Here is a 23,065-nt window from a genome sequence, read left to right on the forward strand (position 1 = left end):
AAATAGGAATTTTTATAAGATAATATCTACTGATTTTACAAATTAAAAATGAATTTGACTTTAGAAAGACAGATAGTGTTGACCAAAGAAAGCTAGTTAAAGGACACCAATTTGACATTTCTGACCTAGGCTTTCCCAGGGACTTATTTCTACAAATGAATCTTATGCAAAGAGAAGTCTTTCTGAAAAATTCTTCAACAGATAATCTCAATCAAGGGATCAATCCAAGAAGAAGATATAACAGTTGTAAATATTTATGCACCCAACATAAGCACCTCAATACATAAGGCAAATGTTAATAGCCATAAAAGGGGAAATAGACAGTAACACAATCATAGTAGGGGACTTTAACACCCCACTTTCACCAATGGACAGATCATCCAAAATGAAAATAAGGAAACACAAGCTTTAAATGATACATTAAACAAGATGGACTTAATTGATATTTATAGGACATTCCATCCAAAAACAACAGAATACACTTTCAAGTGCTCATGGAACATTCTCCAGTATAGATCATACCTTAGGTCACAAATCAAGCCTCAATAAACTTAAGAAAATTGAAATCGTATCAAGTATCTTTTCTGACCACAATGCTATAAGACTAGATATCAATTACAGGAAAAAAATCTGTAAAAAATACAAACACATGGAGGCTAAACAATACACTACTAAATAACCAAGAGATCGCTGAAGAAATCAAAGAGGAAATCAAAAAATACCTAGTAACAAATGACGATGAAAACACGAAGGCCCAAAACCTATGGAATGCAGCAAAAACAGTTCTAAGAGGGAAGTTTAGAGCAATACAATCCTACCTCAAGAAACAAGAAACATCTCAAATAAGAAACCTAACCTTACACCTAAAGCAATTACAGACAGAAGAACAAAAAACCCCAAAGTTAGCAGAAGGAAAGAAATCATAAAGATCAGATCAGAAATAAATTAAAAAGAAATGAAGGAATCAATAGCAAAGATCAATAAGACTAAAAGATGGGGCTTTCCTGATGGTGCAGTGGTTGAGAGTCCGCCTGCCTATGCAGGGGACACGGGTTTGTGCCCTGGTCCGGGAAGATCCCACATGCCGCGGAGCAGCTGGGCCCATGAGCCATGGCCGCTGAGCCTGCGCGTCCGGAGCCTGTGCTCTGCAACGGGGGAGGCCATAACGGTGAGAGGCCCGTGTACCTCAAAAAAAAAAAAAAAAAAAAAAAAAAAAAAAAAAAACCACTAAAAGACGGTTCTTTGAGAAGATAAGCAAAATTGATAAACCATCAATCAGGCTCATCAAGAAAAAAAGGGAGAAGACTCAAATCAATAGAATTAGAAATGAAAAAGGAGAAGTAACAACTGATACTGCAGAAATACAAAGGATAGTGAGAGATTACTGCAAGCAACTATATGCCAATAAAATGGACAACCTGGAAGAAATGGACAAATTCTTAGAAAAGCACAACCTTCTGAGACTGAACCAGGAAGAAATAGGAAATACAGACAGACCAATCACAAGCACTGAAATTGAAACTGTGATTAAAAATCTTCCAACAAACAAAAGCCCAGGACCAGATGGCTTCAGAGGCGAATTCTATCAAACATTTAGAGAAGAGCTAACACCTATTCTTCTCAAGCTCTTCCAAAATATAGCAGAGGGAGGAACACTCCCAGACTCATTCTGTGAGGCCACCATCACCCTGATACCAAACCAGACAGAGATGTCACAGAAAAAAGAAAACTACAGGCCAGTATCATTGATGAACATAGATGAAAAAATCCACAACAAAATACAAGTAAACAGAATCCAACAACACGTTAAAAGGATTATACACCATGATCAAGTGGGGTTTACCCCAGGAATGCAAGGATTCTTCAATATACGCAAATCAATCAACATGATATACCATATTAACAGATTGAAAGAGAAAAACCATATGATCATCTCAATAGATGCAGAGAAAGCTTTCGACAAAATTCAACACCCATTTATGATAAAAACCCTCCAGAAAGTAGGCATAGAGGGAACTTTCCTCAACATAATAAAGGCCATATATGACAAACCCACAGCCAACATCATTCTCAGTGGTGAAAAACAAACCATTTCCTCTAAGATCAGGAACAAGACAAGGTTGCCCACTCTCACCACTGTTACTCAACAGAGTGTTGGAAGTTTTAGCCACCACAGTCAGAGAAGAAAAAGAAATAAAAGGAATCCAAATCAGAAAAGAAGAAGTAGGGCTTCCCTGGTGGCACAGTGGTTGAGAGTCCGCCTGCCGATGCAGGGGACACGGTCCGGGAAGATCCCACATGCTGCGGAGCAGCTAGGCCTGTGAGCCATGGCCGCTGAGCCTGCACGTCTGGAGCCTGTGCTCCGCAACGGGAGAGGCCACAACAGTGAGAGGCCCACGTACCACAAAAGAAAAGAAAAGAAGTAGTAAAACTGTCACTGTTTGCAGATGACATGATAGTATACATAGAGAATCCTAAAGATGCTACCAGAAAACTAACTAGAGCTAATCAATGAATTTGATAAAGTAGCAGGATACAAAATTAATGCACAGAAATCTCTGGCATTCCTATACCCTAATGATGAAAAATCTGAAAGAGAAATGAAGGAAACACTCCCATTTACCATGGCAACAAAAAGAATAAAATACCTAGGAATAAATCTACCTAAGAAGACAAAAGACCTGTATGCAGAAAACTATAAGACACTGATGAAAGAAATCAAAGATGATACAAACAGATGGAGAGATATACCATGTTCTTGGATTGGAAGAATCAACATTATGAAAATGACTCTACTACCCAAAGCAATCTACAGATTCAATGCAATCACTATCAAACTACCAATGGCATTTTTCACAGAACTAGAACAAAAAAATTCACAATTTGTATGGAAACACAAAAGACCCTGAATAGCCAAAGCAATCTTGAGAAAGAAAAACAAAGCTGGAGGAATCAGGCTCCCTGACTTCAGACTATACTACAAAGCTACAGTAATCAAGACAGCATGGTACAGGCACAAAAACAGAAATATAGATCAATGGAACAGGATAGAAAGCCCAGAGATAAACCCATGCACATATGGTCACCTTACCTTTGATAAAGGAGGCAACAGTATACAGTGGAGAAAAGACAGTCTCTTCAGTAAGTGGTGCTGGGAAAACTGGACAGCTACATGTAAAACTAGAACACTCCCTAACACCATACACAAAAATAAACTCAAAATGGATTAAAGACCTAAATGTAAGGCCAGACACCATCAAAGTCTTAGAGGAAAACATAGAACACTCCATGGCATAATCACAGCAAGATCCTTTTTGACCCACTCCTTGAGAAATGGAAATAAAAATAAACAGATGGGACCTAATGAAGCTTAAAAGCTTTTGCATAGCAAAGGAAACCATAAGATGAAAAGACAACCCTCAGAATGGGAGAAAATATTTGCAAATGAAGCAACTGACAAAGGATTAATCTCCAGAATATACAAGCAGCTCATGCAGCTCAATATCAAAAAAACAAACAGCCCAATCCAAAAATGGGCAGAAGACCTAAATAGACATTTCTCCAAAGAAGATATATAGATTGCCAGTAAACACATGAAAGGATGCTCAACATCACTAATCATTAGAGAAATGCAAATCAAAACTACAATGAGGTATCACCTCACACCGGTCAGAATGGCTATCATCAAAAAATCTACAAAGAGTAAATGCTGAAGAGGGTATGGAGAAAAGGGAACCCTCTTGCACTGTTGGTGGGAATGTAAACTGATACAGCCACTATGGAGAACAGTATGGAGCTTCCTCAAAAACTAAAAATAGAACTACCATATGACCCAGCAATCCCACTACTGGGCCTATACCCTGAGAAAACCATAATTCAAAAAGAGTCATGTACCACAATGTTCATTGCAGCTCTCTTTACAATAACTAGGACATGAAAGCAACCTAAATGTCCAATGACAGATGAATGGATAAAGAAGATGTGGCACATATATACAACGGAATATTACTCTGCCATAAAAAGAAATGAATTTGAGTTATTTGTAGTGAGGTGGGTGGACCTAGAGTCTGTCATACAGAGTGAAGTATGTCAGAAAGATAAAAACAAATACCGTATGCTAACACATGTATATGGAATCTAAAAAAAAAACGGTTCTGAAGAACCTAGGGGCAGGACAGGAATAAAGACGCAGACATAGAGAATGGACTTGAGGACATGGGGAGCAGAAGGAGTAAGCTAGGACGAAGTGAGAGAGTAGCCTGGACTTATATACTACCAAATGTAAAATAGATAGCTAGTGGGAAGCAGCCACATAGCACAGGGAGATCAGCTCGGTGCTTTGTGACCCCTTAGAGAGGTGGGATAGGGAGGGTGTGAGGGAGACACAAGAGGGAGGAGATATGGGGATATACGTACATGTATAGCTGATGCACTTTGTTATAAAGCAGAAACTAGCACACCATTGTAAAGCAATTATACTCCAATAAAGGTGTTAAGAAAAAAATAAAAGATAATCTCAATGTATATATAGTCGAAGAAAAGTTAAAAGCCAGTCTGTGTTTTCCAGTATCAGGAGATAGAATTAAACAGTAAAATAATCTATACCTATCAAAATCTACATTTAGGTACTCTAGATTTAGCTTTAAAAGAGATAGCCAAAATCTATGCTACCTTAAGTTTTTTTTTTTTCCTTATTCTTCTTCTTGCTTTTCATTTTTATTCCCTACAGTAACATACTGACTCCAGAAGCTCAAGAAGTGGAGAGGAGAGATGGAATTAACTCTTGGGAGAAGAAATAACCTTATTTCCCCTCCACTTAATTTTATGCCTATCATAAGAGCCTTTGGGGAAAAATGAAAAGAGTTTCTCATGTCCAAGAGAGCAAAACCTTTCTGTATGTTTATCCTAACTCTAATTGCCTTGTCATCTTTAGAATTCCTGGTCAGATCATATTTCTTTGAGAGTAAAACATTTCCTGTAAGTCACTTAAGTTGTTGATTATTAACCAGTATCATCTCTACGTTAAGCAACCAGTAGGAAATACAAAGTAGAATAGTTATTATTTAAAAGGCTAAGTGTTACATAACTGTATTTTAACACATACACACATATAAATAATACCCCTTACTAAGGTTTTGATTCTGAGATCACCTGGAAATCAAGAACAAGGGTAATAAAAGGAATGTGGTTGTGTGACAATTCGTTTTTCTATATATAACTCCTAATAATTGTCGTTTATAATTATCTGTTGACTAACTATAATTGTCTAATTAATTATAATTAAAATTACATAATATTAAGACTGCAGTTTAGACCTGTTCATCTTCATGGCTATACTGCATATTGGCCATAAAATATGTAATGTATGGCTTGTGACAAAAAATACAGATTTTTTTAATACTCTATAATAGTCAAATTTTAATTACCATAGAATTGTGGAAATGGGTGCCTTGTAGACATTGGTGAGCAAACAAAAAGTATATTTTCCTTGATTCTGTAGAGCCTTTTGTTTGATTACCTTTTCAGGTAAACTGAAGATTAATTAGGATACACTTTGTTTCAATCTATGGCTAAAATGAAAATGTTTTTACCCATTTATTTTAGTATGCTTAATATAGTAAACAATCTCTTCTCATAGGTTGAAAGTCATTAATGAATATTAATGATTATTTTTTAATTATATGTAGAGACCTGGACATTTTTTGTTCTATTTCTGATATCCATACATGTTAATGGGAATTGAACAAATGTGATATAGCAGTAGCAATGATATAGCAGGACAACCTTTCCTTATTGAGTGTTCTTGGCTCCCATGTCAAATATTAGATAACCATATATGCAGAGGTTTATTTCTAGGCTATTTGTTCCACTGGTCTACATGTTTTATTTTTATGCCAGAACCATACCGTTTTAATTTCTGTAGCTTTATAGTATGGTTCGAAAGCAGGAAGTTTGCTGCCTCCAGTTTTGTTGTTCTTACGATTGTTTTGTGTTTCTATACAAATTTTAGGTTTGTTTTATCTCTGTTAAAAATTCCACTAGGATTTTGATAAGATTGCATTGAACCTGTAGATGGGTTTGCTTAGTATGGTTATTTTAAAAACATAATTCTTCTGAGCCATGAATAAAGGATATCTTTCCATTTGTCTTCAACTTCTTTTTATCAGGGTCTTAACAGTTTTCATTATACAGGATCTTTCGCCTCCTTGGATAAATTTATTACTAGGTATTTTATTGTTTTTGATGCTATTGTGAGTAGAATCGTTTTTTTTTTTCAGATGTTTCATTGTTAGTGTGTAGCAGCACAACTGGTTTCTGTGTGTTGATTTTATATCCTATAACTTTACAGCATTTTTTGATTAGTTCCAGCAGTTTTTTGGTTAAGTCTTCAGGATTTTCTATATATAAGATCATATCACCTGCAAATAATGACAGCTTTTCCTTTCCACTTCTGATGCCTTTTATTTCTTTGTCTTGCCTTAATTGCTTTAACTTAGACCTTCCAGTACTATGTTGAATAAGAGTGGTGAGAGTGGGCACCCTTGTCTTGTTTCTGATTTTAAGGGGAAGCTTTCAGATTTTTATCATTGAGTGTGATGTTAGCTTTGTGTGTTTGTATGTGGTCTTTATTATGTTGAGGTGTGCTTCATCTATACCAAATCAGTTGAGGGTTTTTATCATGAAAAGATGCTGTATTTTGTCAAATGCTTTTTTATTGTGTTGCTGAATTCACTTTGCTAATAGTTTTTGAGAACTTTTGCATCTGTATTCATCAGGGATATAGTTTATAGTTTTCTTGTAGTGTCCTTGTCTGGCTTTGGTATCAAGGTAATGCTGACCTCATAAAATGAGTTTGGAAGTGTTCCCTTCTCTTACTTTTTGGAAGAGTTTGAGAAAGATTGACATTAATTCTTCCTTAAGTATTTGATAGAACTCACAAGTGAAGCCATCTGGTCCTGGAGTTTTCTGTTTTGGGAGGTTTTTGATTACTGAGTCAATCTCCTAACTCATTATTGATCTATCGAGATTTTCTGTTTCTTCCTGATTCAGTCTTGGTAGGTTGTGTGTTTCTAGGAATTAATCCATTTCTTCTAGGTTATCCAGCTTGTTGGCATAGAATTGCTCATACTGGTATTTTATGATCCTATGTATTTCTGTAGTATGTCTCCTGTTTCATTTCAGATTTTATTTATTTGAGTCTTCTTTTTTATTGGTTAATGTGGCTCTTGATCTGTCAATTTTGTTTATCTTTTTGAAAAACTGGCTCTTAGTTTTGTTGATTTTTTTTTTTCTGTTGTTTTTCTGGCCTGTGTTACATTTTGATCTTCGTTATTTCTGTACTGCAAACTTTGGGCTTAATTTGTTCTTTTTCTAGTTCCTTGAGGTGTGAAGTTAGAATGTTTATTTGAGATCCTTCTGTTTTCTTAAAATATGCATTTATTACTATAAACTAAGTTTATCCTTTTCAGAATGCTTTTGCATCATTCCGTAGATTTTGGTATGTTTTTTTTCCATTTTCATTTGTTCAATGTTATTTTTTATTCCTCTTTTAATTTCTTCTTTGACCCATTGGTTGTTGAAGAGAATGTTGTTTAATTTCCACATAATTGTAGATTTTCCAGCTTTCTTCTTGTTGATTCCTAGTTTAATACCACTGTGGTCTGAAAAAAATACTTGATATGATTTCCAACTTATTCTTCTCTGTGTGCACTTGAGAACAATATGTATTTGCTGCTATAGGATGGAATGACCTATAAATGTCTGTTAGGTCCATTTGGTCTAATGTATGGTTCAAGTCCAGTGTTTCCTTGTTGATGTTCTGTCTGGATGATCTATCCATTGCTGAAAGTGGGATATCAAAGTCCCCTACTATTATTGTATTCTTGCCTATTTCTCCCTTCAAACCTGTTGATATTTGTTAATATATTTAGGTTCTCCAATGTTAGTGCATATATTTATAATTATTACATCTTCTTGATGAATTGACCCCTTTATTATGTAATGACCTTTTTGTCTCTTGTTACCATTTTTTACTTAAAGTCTATTTTGTCTAATATAGGTATAGCTAACCCCATTTTCCTTTGGTTTCCACTTGCATTGAATTTCTTTTTTTCTTATTTATTTATTTAATTTTTTGGCTGTGTTGGGTCTTCATTGCTGTGCGCGGGCTTTCTGTAGTTTTGGCGAGCGGGGGCTGCTCTTTGTTGCCGTGCACGGGCTCCTCATTGCAGTGGTGACTTCTGTTGTTGCAGAGCATGGGCTCTAGGCACGTGGGCTTCAATAGTTGTGGCATGTGGGCTCAGTAGTTGTGGCTCTCAAGCTCTAGAGCGCAGGCTCAGTAGTTGTGGCGCACAGGCTTAGTTGCTCCGCCGCATGTGGGATCTTCCTGGACCAGGGCTCAAACCCGTGTCCCCTGCACTGGCAGGCGGATTCTTAACCACTGTGCCAGCAGGGAAGTCCTGAATTTCTTTTTCTATCCCTTCACTTTGAGCCTATGTGTTTCATTAAATCTGAAGTGAGTCGGAGGCAACATATAGTTGGGTCTTGTGTTTTTATCCATCCAGCCTCTCTGTGCCTTTGGTTGGTGAATTCAGTCCATTTACATTAGAGTAATTATTGACATGTAAGGACTTCCCAGTGCCATCTCATTAATGGCTTTCTGTTTATTTTATATTTCCATTGTTTCCTTTCCCCTCTGTTTCTGCCTGCCTTTGTAAATTGGTGATTTTCCACGGTGTTATATTCTGTTTCCCCTTTCTTTACCTTCTGTGAATCTACTCTAGGTTTTTGCTTTTTGGTACCATGAGGCTTACATAAAATATCTTTAGATAAAATGGTCCATTTTACATTGATAGCAACTTAATTTTGATGTCATGCAAAAGTGTTACCTTTTTACTCCCTCCCTTTAATGTGTTTTGGTGTCATTATTTACCTCTTTTTATATTGTGTATTTATTAACAAATTATAGTCACTGTAATTATTTTTAATAATCTTCTCCTTAAACTTTATACTGTAGTTAAGTGGTTAACACACCGTCCTATTACAGAATTAAGTTTTCTCTGTCTGATTGTACATTTACCTTTACTAGAGTGTTGTATACTTCTGTATGTTTTCATGTTGCTGATTAGCATCTTTTGATTTCAGCTTGAAGAACTCTCTTCAGCATTTCTTGCAAGGCAGGTGTAAGGGTGATGAAATTCCTCAGTTTTTGTTTGTCTGGGAGAAATCGTTCATATTTGAAGTATAACTTTGCTGAATAGAGTATTTTTGGCTGGCAGGTTTTTTTCAACACTTTGATTTGTCATTCCACTGTCTCCTTGACAGTAGGGTCTCTGCTGAGAAATTGCTGATTGCCTAATATGTTTTCTTTGTAGGTTACAATCTTTTTTTCTCTGACTCCTTTTAGGATTCTCTCTTTTTCTTTGATTTTTGACACGTTCATTATAATACATCTTGGTGAAAGGCTTTCTGCTTTAGATAATAGGGTAATCTGTTAGCTTCGTGAACTTGGATGTCCAAGTCTCTCCCCAGGTTTGGGAAGTGCTCAGCTATTATTACTTTAAATAAATTTTCTGCCCCCTTTCCCTTCTCTTCTGGAGCTCTGATTATTCTAATATTTTTTGATGGAACTCCATAGATCACATAGGCTTTCTTCACTCTTTTTCATTCTTTTTTTCTTTGTTCTGTGCTGTGTTATTTCAAAATTCCTGCCCTCTAGCTCACTTATTCTATTTTCCATTTTATGTAACCTACTGCAGATGCTCTCCATTGCATTTTTCATTTCATTCATTGAAATCTTTAGCTCTAAAATTTCTGTTTGGTTCTTTTTTGTGATTTCTTTCTCTTTGGTAAATATCTCATTTTGATCATGTATTTTTTTAAATTTACTTATTTTATTTATTTGTTTTTGGCTGCGTTGGGTCTTCGTTGCTTCGTTGTTGCTGTGGAGCTTTCTCTAGTTACGGTGAGCAGGGGCTACTCTTCGTTGCCGTGCGCAAGCTTCTCATTGCAGTGGCTTCTCTCATTGCGGAGCATGGGCTCTAGGCGCGCAGGCTTCAGTAGTTGTGGCACGTGGGCTCATTAGTTGTGGCTCATGGGCTCTAGAGCACAGGCTCAGTAGTTGTGGTGCACAGGTTTAGTTGCTCCACGACATGTGGGATCTTCCTAGACCAGGGCTCGAACCCATGTCCCCTGCATTGGCAGGCGGATTCTTAACCACTGTGCCACCATGGAAGCCTGATCGTGTATGTTTTTGAGATTTTGTTGGATTATCTTTCTGGGTTTTCTTGTAGCTTGTTGAGTTTCTTCAAAACAGCTATTTTGGGGCTTCCCTGGTGGTGCAGTGGTTGAGAGTCCGCCTGCCTATGCAGGGGACACGGGTTCGTGCCCCGGTCCGGGAAGATCCCACATGCCGCGGAGCGGCTGGGCCCGTGAGCCATGGCCACTGAGCCTGTGTGTCCCGAGCCTGTGCTCTGCAGTGGGAGAGGCCACAACAGTGAGAGGCCTGTGTACCGCACAAAAAAAAGCCAACAAAAAAACAGCTATTTTAAATCTTTTATCACCTAGACCACAGAATTCTGTAACTTTGAGCTCAGTTGTTGAACTACTGTTCTTTTGGTGATGATATGTTTCTTTGATTTTTCACATTTCTTACAATTTTGTGTTGCTGCTTTTACATTTGAAGTAGCAGTCCCACCTCCTTAAATCTTTACTAGTTGCCTTCAGATGGGGTGTACTGTTCATTGGTGCTGTTATATGTCTAGGGTTTTTCAGAAGGTGGTGGCGCTATAGCTCAAGTTTGTGCTTTCTCCCTTGCGCACACATCCTGGTATGTTCTTCTGATAGCAGTCCATGTACCGGACTTGCTCTTGCTAACTTGGGAGTGCACACGAGGAGCCGTCTGCAGAGTTGGGGGAGGTGTGGATTTAGCTCTTGGGGCATTGGGGGTGCCTGCAGACCTAGTGGGGAGATCCTCCAGTGAGATACTCCAGAGACTCCTGGATGAACTTCCTGCTGCAGTCCTGAGCACAGTCAGCAGGAACTGCCTACCTTTAATGCCCTTTGATATTTTTATCTGCCTCTTTCCTGATCTCCTGCCTCCCCCAGTTATGGAAGTCCCACCTCAGTACTCTGGGTGCTAGTGGAAACAGGATTCCCAGCCACATCCTGCACAGCTGGAGGAGTTGGGCACTCACTCGCTCAGGGTGCTCTCCTCCCCCCACCCCCTCACCCCCGCCCAGGAGAGGTCACCATCCCATGCACTGTTGCCTTAGCATGGGTGGGGGAGTTGGCCCTGGGAAAATTCCTCTTACTATCTCCACTGCAACCAAACTCTTTTTTTTTTTTTTTTCCTCCAATGGCATGCTGGAATATCTCCTTGGGAAAGTTAGACTTCTGCACATTATCTCTTGTCCATCAGTATCTGCCCAGGTCAGCAGTCTCTAGGTTTTTTTCCCAGCTGCAGTGAGAGGGGTTGGGGCAGGTTCATTTGTCCCACGGCCTGTTTCCAGATGCACAGGCGGGCAAGACAGCTCCCAGATCCTCAGGCGTGTGGTGTTGTATTCCCCAAGTCCCACAGAGGCACTTCTGTTTGTCGATGGATGTCTAACCCGTTGTTTTAAAAGGAGGACAAAAAGGAGGAATGTCTTACACCACCAGGATGCTGACATCACTCCTCCAGTTTTAAACAGGATGGTCAGAGTAGGCTTCTTTCAGAGGGTGACATTTGAACAGACTTGACGGAGGTAAGGGAGAAGACTGTAGGGGGGGAAATGGAATGTGTGGAAGAAGAACATTCCAGACAGCGTTCAGGCAGCAGGGTCTCCAATGTGGAAACACAACTGGTGAGCAAAGAGGACAGTGTAGCTAGACCAGAGTGAGCAAGGGTGAGAGCAGAAGTAAAGGGGGGGGTGGGAAGGGACAGACTGTGAAGGGTCTTAGAAGCTGTGATTGAAATGGGAGGCCATCCCGGATTCTGAGCAGAGGAATGAATGATAGGTTATGTTTTCTAAGGATCACTGTTTATCAGAAATAGACTGAAGAAGGGTAAGGGGAGAATCGGGGACACTAGTTACCTTGGCTGTCGCAGGACTCAGGGCAGGATTACTCTGAGCAGAGTGAAGAAGTGAAGAAAGCTGCATTGGGGGTATATTTTCAAGGTAGGAATAGGATTTTCTGAGGTGGGATTGAGAGGAAGAGAATAGTCAAGGTGGACTCCAGAGTTTTTGTCCTGAGCAACTAGGAAGACAGTTGCCATCAGCTGAGACGGCAAAGGCTGAGGGTGGAGTAGGTTTCGGGAGTGTGGTCAGTAGTTCAGTTTTGGACGTGTTAGATTTGGCATGTCTCCTAGACGTCCAGCTGGGGGTGCCAAGTAGGCAGTTGAAGTCTGGTGTATGAGGGAAAGGACTAGACTCGAAATAGAAGTAAAGATGTGAATCCATGGACCTGGGTGAGATCACCAAGGGAGCAAAAGGCCAGGGACTCTGATCTATGGTACAAATATGTGAGACTTTGCTGCAGATAATTTAAAACTAAAGTTAGCACACCTTGTGTCGTCTTCATTACTTTTTCCTACTGTTGTCTTTTTTTTTTTAATCAAACTAAATTTATTTTATTTAGGAAGTTTGTTGTACCAGAGGGAACAAAAGGATGAATTGTAGCAAATCTGATGAATTCTTATGGGAAGATTACATTCCTGAGCCTGAGTTTATTGTTCTGTTTCATCACTGTTTTGTTACATTGTTAATTGTCATTTGGGAGTAGATTTTCCCTGTTACTAAAAAAAAAAGAAAGAAAGAAAAGATTTGTTCTGTGTATCTCAGCATCTTCTTAAAGTATTCCAGTCTTTAAGTTATAAAGAGTTGATTGGATATTAGGAACTATCAAAGAGAACCTGTACTCTTGTATCCAGCCTCTTTCTTCTCCCAGGATATAATGCTTTTAACAGCTTTGAACAAATACTGAAATCTGTTTTCAAAGAAATCTTTGTACTAAGGAATGTTTGTCCATGTAACAGACTGAAGACAGCCACATCTGGCATTCTCAAAGAAGCACATAACTACTAAATGTAATGCTGCAAATCAACTTATTTCCTTTAAAACTTCACTAAATACTTCCAAGGAGTACAACAAGTTTCCTTATCATATATGTGATTTGCAGATCTTTTCTTCTAGTCTGTAGCATGTCTTTTCATCCTCTTTATAAAATCTTTCAAATAACAGAAGTTTTTAATTTCCACGAAGTCCAGCTTATCAAATTTTTCTTTTATGGGTTATGCTTTTGGACTTGTAGCTAAGAACTATTCGCCTAAACTGAAGTCACAAAGATTTTCTCCAATTTTTATTCCAGAAGTTTAATAGTTTCAGATTTTACATTTAGGTCTGTGATCCTTTTTGAGTTAATGTTTGTTTATGGCGTGAGATATAGATTAAGAGTTATTTTGTTTTGTTTTGCATATGTATACACAGTCGTTACTGTACTGTTGGTTAAAAAGACTATCCTTTCTCATTGAAATACCGCTGCATTTTTGTCAAAGTCAGTTGACATTGAATATGTGGGCCTGTTTTTTTAGACTTCCCATTACGTTCTAATGTGTATCTAATAGATATCTAATATGTCAACCCTTTCACCAATAACCACACTGCCTTGATTACACTAGGTTTTTAGTAGTTCCTGGAATTGCAGTGTGAACCCTTCAGTTTCGTTTTCCTTTTTTAAAATGGTTTTGCTCTTCTTATTCCTTTTTCTTGCCATCTGAATTTTAGAATCAGCTTGTCAATTTCTTTTTTTAAACCTCTTGCTAAGATTCTTTTTAACATATTTTTGAATTAATCTTAAACATATAGATAACTAAGTACAGATAATCTTGTATTCCTCACCCAGTTTCTCCTAATGCTAAGTTCTTATATTGTATAATCATAGTATAATTATCAAAACCAGGAAATTAACATTTGTAAAGTACTGTTAACTAAAAACTTATATGAATTTTAACAGTTTTCTATCAATGTACTTTTTCTGTTCTAGGATCTTATTTCACATTGTATTTAGTTTCTCCTTAGGCTGAAATTTTTATTGCAGTTACGGTGGATACATAAATCAATTGGGGGAGAATTAACATCTGAACAATATTATCTTCCTATCTATGAACACAGTATATCTCTCCATTTTTTTAAGTCTTCTTTTATTACTTTAAGCAATGCTTTGTCATTTTCTGCTCACAGAACTTGCATATTATTAGATTTATATTTTTGTGTGTGCATGTTATTGTAAATGATACTTTTTTAAAAATTAGAATTCCAGTGTTTATTGCTAAGATAGGGAAATACAATTGATTATTGTATATTGACCTTGATTCCTGCAACTTCATTAAACTCTTATTAGCTCTTATGAGCATTTTTGAAGTTTATTTTTGGGAATTTTTATATAGGCAGCCATGTTATCTGTGATTAAAAACAGACCTTTCTTCCTTTCTAATGTATATGCTTTCTATTTATTTTTCTTGTCTCATTGTACTGGCAAGTACTTCCAATACAATGTTGAATAGCTGTCATGAGAGAGGACATCCTTGCCTTGTTCCACATTGGGGGTGAGGGAGAGTAGCATTCAGTCATTCACCATTAAGTCTGGTATCTCTAGGTCTTTTGTAGATGCTCTTTATATGGTTGAGGAAGTTCTCTTCTATTGACTTAGTTTACTGAGATTTTTAATCATGAATGGATGCTGAATTTTGTCAAATTATTTTATGCACCTACTGAAAGGATTTTTCTTCTTTAGTATGTTGATAATATCAATTACATTGGTTTGATTTTTGAATGTTGAGCTAGAATTTCATTGTCCTGATAAAAACCACTTGATCATGATGTGTTATCTTTTTTATATGTTGGCTGGATTCAGAATTTCATTGTCATGATAAAAACCACTTGATCATGATGTGTTATCTTTTTTTATGTTGGCTGGATTCAGTTTGCCGATACTTTGTAAATGATTGCATGTCTACATTCGTGAGGGATGTTGGCTTGTAGTTTTCTTTTCTTGTCACATCTTTGTCTGGTCTTGGTATAAAGGTAATACTAGACTCATGAAATGAAGTGGGAAGTGTTCTCTTCTGTATGCTGAAAGCTTATGTAGATAGGTGTTATTTAATGGTTGGTGTAGAACTCTACCATTCTACCAGTGAAACCATCTGGGCTTGGGCTTTTCCTTGTGGGAAGGTTTTTTAACTACAAATTAAATTTTTTTTAATGGTTGTAAGACTGTTCTGGCAATTTTGTTTCAAATGGGCTTTAGCAGATTGTTTTTCAAAGAATGTATCTATTTCTTCTAGCTATTAAATTTATGGGCATAGAGTTGTTTGTAATATTCCTTTATCATCCTTTGTATGTGTAAAGGTTGTATTATGATGTCCACATTTCAGTTTCTTATATTTTCATCTTCCTCCTTTTTACTTTTGGTCATTCTGTTTAGGGTTTTATCAGTTTTATGGACTGTTTTGGTTTTACTGATTTTTCACTATTTTTCCATTTTCTATTTCATTATTTTAAGCTCTTGTCTAATATTTTTCCTTTTCTTTATTTTGGGTTTAATTTACTCTTTTTCTAGTTTCTCAAGGTGGAAACATAGATTATTGATTTGAGACATTTCTTTTCAAGATAAGCGTGTAATACTGTAATTTTCCTTCCAAGTATTGCTTTACAGCAGCATAGCACGGGGAGATCAGCTCCTTGCTTTGCGATGACCTAGAGAGGTGGGATAGGGAGGGAGGGAGGGAGGCTCAAGACGGAGGAGATATGGGGATATATGTATGCATATGGCTGATTCCTTTGTTGTACAACAGAAACTAACAGAGTATTGTGAAGCAATTATACTCCAATAAAGATCTATTTAAAAAAAAGAGTATTGCTTTAAATTTTGATATGTTGTGTTTTCATTTCCAGTTGATTCAGAATAATTTATAATTTCCTTTGTGACTACTTATTTGACCAGTGGGTTATTTAGAAGTGTATTGTTTACCAGTATCCTATTACTGATTTTTTGGCTCAAGTGTGACCTCCATCTAGCATCTATAGCTTCTAGGGATTCTATGCACCAGAGTTCTGTCGCCCACACTCGGCATTTAGCAGTGTGTAAAAATTTTAGCTGAATTCATTTTACTGTCTTGTACGTTAGCCTCATCTTCTTCCCATTCTCTGTCATGGGTGAGCCAGTATTCACATTCTATCTCTTCTCGAAGGTGCTTGTCTTTCCTTAAGTTTGGGGCTAGTTGATACACAAACTGTGATGCATTCAAGAAAAGTTATGGTTTTGCAGATTATTCTTTTTGATAATGCAGGAGAAATTCCCAGCTTTCTACATCCAAAGGTAAAGACAGACATCTCAGTGCCATATATTTTAAGCTATAATTTGGGGAGCATTTTAGAGTTCTAGCCACAGAGGCAGAATGAGAGAAGTTAATGACTTTACATATTAAAATGCATTTTAAGGCTTCATTGCAGGCAGAACTGCATTTGCAGTCTCTCAAACTTCATGAAGCAGCCCTATTGTTTTGTTGTAATAAAATTTAGTTTGCTAACCACCGTGACATTCTCAGTCTCTACACAAGGTAACAGGAAGGAGTTCCTGCATGTGTTACCAAGGCTCCCTTCTTTTTTAATGTAAGTTGCTGGCACATTTTGTGCCCTTTGTGAATGGACGACAGAGGTCAAGAGGTTGAGGCTGGGCTTATTTGTTTATTCAGATAGTACAAGTGTCTACTCAGTAGTAGAGTAGAACATCTGTATAAGAAGCTCGGCTTCAGCTCAGCTCCTCCTTGATCGTCTGATGTTGGAAGAGCCTGTAATTAGGTACTTCATTCCAGCCAAGTTATTGTTGAATGAACAGAATTCAAGGGAACCATCTGTTGTACAGGGTTTTAGAATCATGATTGACAAAGATATGTGACATCCAATATGAAGACATCTTTTTTTTCCCATTGCAAAATAGTTTGGCTAATTTAAACCTTAAACCTTTAGGAGGAAAAGGCTAGTTTATGCAAATGATTTTAAGATGTTTTAGAAGACTTTAGCTATCTTTTTTTTTTTTTTGGCTGCGTCGGGTCTTAGTTTCAGCACGCAGGATCTTTCGTTGAGGCACACAGGCTCTTTGTTGCAGCACGTGGGCTTCTCTCTAGTTGTGGCACGCAGGCTCTAGAGCACACAGGCCCAGTAGTTGCGGTACACAGGCTTAGTTGCCCTGCAGCATGTGGGATCTTACTTCCCTGACCAGGGATTGAACCCGCATCCCCTGCATTGGCAGGAGGATTCTTAACCACTGGACCACCAGGGAAGTCCCGAGAACTTTAGCTATCTAATTGTGGTCACCATGATCTGATTTTTTGGTTACTAATTTAACTTTATTTATTGCTTTTCTTTTTCAGAAAATTCTTCCAGGAGGAAATACATCATTTGATGTAGTTTTTCTTGCAAGAGTAGTAGGAAATGTAGAAAATACTTTATTTATTAATACATCTAATCATGGGGTATTCACTTACCAGGTAAGAATCAGAATGAAAACTTTATTTATAAAATACAGTTATCATCTTCAACCTGTCATATGACAACCTTTTGGGAACTCTTTTCAAAAATTCAGGGGATAAGGGAAAATGTAAGAGTTTAGATTCAGAGAATTTTTTTAAAACTTTTAATTTTATATTAGAGTATAGTTGATTAACAGTGTTGTAATAGTTTCAGGTGTACAGCAAAGTGGCATAGTTATATATATATATGTGTATCTATTCTCTTTCAAATTCTTTTCCCATTTAGGTTGTTACGTAATACTGAGCATTTTTATACTTACAGCTGTGTTTGTGAATATCCCTGTTCACATCAGACTGTGAAACAAATGCTCTTAAAGCTACAGCTAAAGTGTTACTGTAAGATTGGTTGGCAAAAGAACAGTTAAAAATATTTTCACAGTGACTCTAGATTTTTTTTTTTTTTTACTTTTTGCACGCTTACGAAGTGATAATAGTTTCAGGATCAAAACTTATGTGCCTGCTTTTCTTTGGTAATTATATTGTTTAAAATTTTTGATAAACTCTTTTCTATGTGCAGTCATTGTTTGGGTTATTAAAGAAAGTGAATGTTTTGTGAATCAAGATTTTTATATATCAAGATTACTAAGAATAATTACTTATTTGACACTGTGCTACACACTTTACATGCACTTCTGCCTGCATTACGGATACTGTTATTCTCACTTTTTTAGATGAGTAAGGTGAAGTTGAGAAAGGTTAAATAATTATGCTACTAGTAAGTTACTGAGCAGGGATTCAAACCCATGTCTTTATAACTACAAAGACCATCCTCTTAACCACTGAGCTATATTGCCCGTGGAACTCAATTGTTTAAATCCTTACTTGGCTAGTGTCTTACTTTACAGTTTTTATGCTTTTGTTTTTGAACATTTCTTCTCCACTACCCAGGACACTTCATGTATTTTGGAAATTAGTGTCAGAGTAAACATTCCATTTTAGTCAGGAATCATATCTTATGCTGATTTATGGTGCACAAGTCTTTAGTGGTTGTTTGATAGGCAGTATATACTTTTGAAGCCAGTACAGATGAATAACTTTGACATGCTGTACAGAGCACTTGGCATATACTTGTTGAGTAAATAAAAAGACCACCGTGAGAATATGAAGACCTGTGCCCTACAATGGTGCCCCCAACTGACCTAGGAGTTTGTGGCCCACGGGTGACCTGAGGGTCATGATCAGGTTGTTCTCAAGGTGAGCCTCAGTGCCGGTGTCTTCACCTCTTCGCATCTAGTCTTTCACCACGTCTTTCTCTTAAATGTACCTTGAGTCTGTCTACCTCTCTCCTCTTCACCCCCACTGCTCCCAGGCCATCCCCACCTCTCACTGGATGACGACACAGGAGCCTCCTGACTGCCCTTCCTCTCCTCCACAGCCCCTCCTACAGTGCATTGTTCACTCTGTAGCCAGAGTGATATTCTCTGAGCATAAATCAGATCCAGTCAGCTCCTCACGTAAATCCTTATGTTTTCCCATTGCTCTCAGAGCAAAGTGAAAGCTTCTGACCAAGGCCAACAAGGCTCTAAGGATCTGACTCCCGTGTAGCTCTCCCACCTCATCCCATTTGACCATGGTTCTCATCTTATTCTTTGTCTCCAAACAAGCCACACCCTTTCCTGCCTCCTGCCCTTTGCCTGTGTACTTCCCCTTGCAGAATACACTTTCACTGTTGGCTTGTTCTCATCTATCAGGTGACGTCAGTTCACGTCATTTCCCATCCACCCTCTCTTAAAGAATATTCCCACCCTCGCTCCACCCAGTTACTCTGTATCACATTACCCATTTTTCTAAACCTTTTTATTGTTAGCTAGGCTGTCCCTAATATTAGGATGTGAGTTTCATAAGAGCAGGCACATTATCTGTCTCGTTCACTGTTGAATTGTTCAGCAGTGCCTGTGGTTGTACCTAGCACATCATAGGCACTTAATAAATAGTTGTCATTGAATGACTGGCTCACCCTGTTTGGTCAGCCCACATTCCTATGGAGGAATGACCTGGGACTGTGCTTCGTATTTAAGAGATTGTCTGGGCCCTACATCCATCTTCTGATGGTTGGAACAGGGAAATCTTTTAATTCCCTGTTTCCTCCTTTTGTCTATCCCATGACCTCGTGAAGGACTACTAATTTCTAATATAGAAATCATTCCAAATGTATATATATGTGCATTTATATATATATATATATATATATATAAAAGAATATATATATATATTCTTGATGAGTATCAAGAATTTTATGTATATCAAATAGGTAGCCAAACAAGTATAGAAACTACATGTGTGCTCCTTTTAAAGGGAGTTACGATTTTTTCCATAAGTTAACCTCACCAGTTTTCCCTAGATCAATCAGTTATAACTATAAAAATGTTCTAAAACTCTAAAAGCAACTAAAATTGCATTTTTTTTCCTCCTTGGAATCAGGTATTTGGTATTGGAGTTCCAAATCCATACCGACTGAGGCCGTTCCTTGGGGCCAGAGTCCCTGTGAATAGCAGTTTCTCGCCTATAATAAACATACACAATCCTCACAGTGAGCCTTTACAGGTGAGTTTATGGTGGTGATTTTGAATGTGTTTAACTTTAGTGGAAATTAATGCTTAACGTGAAATCTCAGTTTGTTACAGTTTTCAAGACTATTTAAAATAACGTGGTACTGAATAATAGTACTAAAGAGAGGTATTATTTTATTGCAGCTTGTAGTCTGAATTTGGGGTTATATCAGTCCAGTTATCGAATTTTTGGAACCATTTTTAAAATGACTGTGGTTTCTCTGGTGTTAGTTTTAAGCACCTGTACATGTAATTTAAGAAGAGTTTTCATCTATACAAGGCCACTGCTTTTCTTGCCTTCAGCTCCTTCTGTCCCAGTATAAATTTTTTAAGCCAGTATTCGTATTTATTTCTAATAATAATAAGTTTTTCGTGATGGCAGCCTGGAAATTAAAATCCAAGGAAAGGGTAGTATAGAACCACTGATTAAAAGCCAACTTATATTTTTATTTTAAAAAATCCAACTCATATCTTACCCAATGTTTTAGTAATAATTATTTTCACATTTGAAATCCCTCCTCACTCGTCCCTTGTCTCTAAGACAGTGGGCGTGACTGGCATCACTCCTTCAAATATTTCCTAAAATAATAACCCCACCCCATGCCCCCAGTGACTTCCAGCCGTGTAACATTTGCTGCCACTGTAGCTTCTAGTTTTGTTGTCTGTGTTGGAAGGAGATGTGGATGCTTTCCAGAACAGTCCTTAATGTCCACACCCAGGGCCCGTAGAGTTCTTTAGGACCCCAGTACTGCAGAACTTAGTGGTGGCTTGAAAATGGCAGGTGGAGGGAAAATACCGTGCATCGTGGTAAGCCACAGCGCTTTGGCAACCGAAATGGTTTTTGCCATCTTAGAACCCCCTGGTAGAAGGGCTCATAAACAGTGAAGGTGAAAACAAGAAAGAACAAGACAAGATATTCAGAGCTGGGATTATGAAATGCTTAGGAATTTAGTAGCAAGAGAGGTTTCACCCCCAAACTTGGCTGACACTGGGTGAGGATAGCTATGAATAAAAATACTCCACCCAAATTTTGATTATTTGTAGCTGGATATCTTGATCATAAAAGAGGAAAATGCTCTTGTCTCCTGCTTTTACAAGTGAAAAGTATTTCCTCTCCATCATCAGTCTGTCGTTTATATCCTTTTGCTACTTTGGATAATGGTGAATTTTCCCTGTTCTGGCTAACTTTTATTACAAATCTATACAGAAACCTCATAAATTCTTGCTATTTTTCTTTTCTTGACTGTTTTCAGTCCAAGACATAAAAACTGTCCTCTCAGACCCTGCCGCATGAGTTGCCACACTCTTCTGTAGCAGCAGTGTTACAAAGCACCCAGGGATGTGCCCTCTCTGTGGTTGCCACACCACGGACTGAGGGTCTCGCTTCCTGCTTGGAAGGATGGAGGTTACAGACTCAGCAGATGTTGGCTAATCTACGGTTACCTTAGTAGCCTTACAGTCTGCACCTTTGCTCCTCAGCCTTTGGAGTCATCAAGCTATAATCTAGAAAAATTATCTCTGAATTCAATAGTGATTTTTTTCTTTTGTTCATCTAGTCTTTTTCAGTTATATAACATTTCAATTCAAGATTTACCACAACGGACTTTTCATCAGCGCACAGGAGAGCAAATGGAAAGCCAAAGTTGCCCTCTTAGAAACAATAGATTGTTTTTCTGGAGTGCTTTTTTTTTTTTTTTTTTGCGGTACGCGGGCCTCTCACTGTTGTGGCCTCTCCCGTTGCGGAGCACAGGCTCCAGACGCGCAGGCTCAGCCGCCATGGCTCACGGACCCAGCCGCTCCGCGGCACGTGGGATCTTCCCGGACCGGGGCACGAACTCGTGTCCCCTGCATCGGCAGGCGGACTCTCAACCACTGCACCACCAGGGAAGCCCCTGGAGTGCTTTTTTTTTAAAGGGAAAATCCAAGTCCCTATCTGATGGGCGCTTTTTTAATTGAGGTATAACTGACATACAACATTATATCAGTCTCAAGTATACGGTATAGTTTAACTATAGTCACTATCATGTCTGTCACATTCCTGTGACTTAATTGCCTTTATAACTGGTAGGTTGTGTGGAAGGCACTCTTAACCTGGGAGTCCTATAATATGAGTCTTGTCCTTAAATTTAAGATAGTATTGTAAAGCAAGAAATTACATCTGATTTGTTCATTATACAACACAAACACACGAGTATGTTCTCATTGAAAAAGGAATGTCAGCAATTCAAACGTGTGAGGCAAAAGTCCCTTTGAACTTGCTACCTTCCGGTCCAATGCTGTCCAGCAGAACTCCCTGTGCTGATGGAAGAGTTCAGTGTCTGCTCTGTCCAGTGCAGCAGCCACCAGCCACAGGTGGCCGTTGAGCACCTGAACTTGTGGCTGGGATGGCTGAAGAGCTGAACATTCAGTTTTACTTTAGTTCAATTAATTTCAATTTAAATAACCACATGTAGCAGGTGACTGTTACATTAGCACAGCTCCAGCCCTGAACCCTTCCTCGGCGATACCCGTCATGTGATCTCCGTGTGTCACATCAGGCCTTTTTCTGTGTGCTTGTGTGCAGATATGTGGGCACACAAAAACTAACATTCTTCGTGGGAATCTTTTTACATAGATTATATTTTGTATATATTGTTGGCTTCCTTTTTTTCTCTAAACTTTATTATATTAGGAAAACTAGCACTGGACTAAAAATCAGGAGTGTGTCGTCCTAGTTTTAATGTAATCTGTCCTTTGATTTTATAGTTTAGCCTTTATCTGTCCTCATTTCCTTATTCCCTTTCCTGTTATCAGTAGCCTACCTTTGTAATCTTATGTTCCAAACATTGTTAGGCTTGTGTCCTTAATACCTTGGAAGATTCAATGAAATAATACATGATGTTTTCTGGTTTTTAGAAAAAGTTCTGCAGTCACCCCATCAGTTAAGGTGCCGTTACTGTTAACACAG

General features: G+C 38.0%; 1 protein-coding gene across 2 annotated transcripts in view; it reads left to right on the forward strand.

The window, feature by feature from the left end:
• TMEM131 (transmembrane protein 131) overlaps positions 1 to 23,065 on the forward strand; it is a 192,757-nt gene that overhangs the window by 95,106 nt on the left and 74,586 nt on the right. For both annotated transcript variants that reach the window (XM_079940485.1, XM_079940486.1), the window contains exons 6-7: positions 17,411 to 17,527; positions 19,991 to 20,113. In XM_079940485.1, the coding sequence (XP_079796611.1) occupies positions 17,411 to 17,527; positions 19,991 to 20,113 (240 nt within the window). The remainder of the gene's footprint in view (positions 1 to 17,410; positions 17,528 to 19,990; positions 20,114 to 23,065) is intronic.

Source organism: Stenella coeruleoalba (genome assembly GCF_951394435.1).
Source record: "Stenella coeruleoalba genome assembly, chromosome: 13".
In the NCBI taxonomy this organism is placed as follows: Eukaryota; Metazoa; Chordata; class Mammalia; order Artiodactyla; family Delphinidae; genus Stenella; species Stenella coeruleoalba.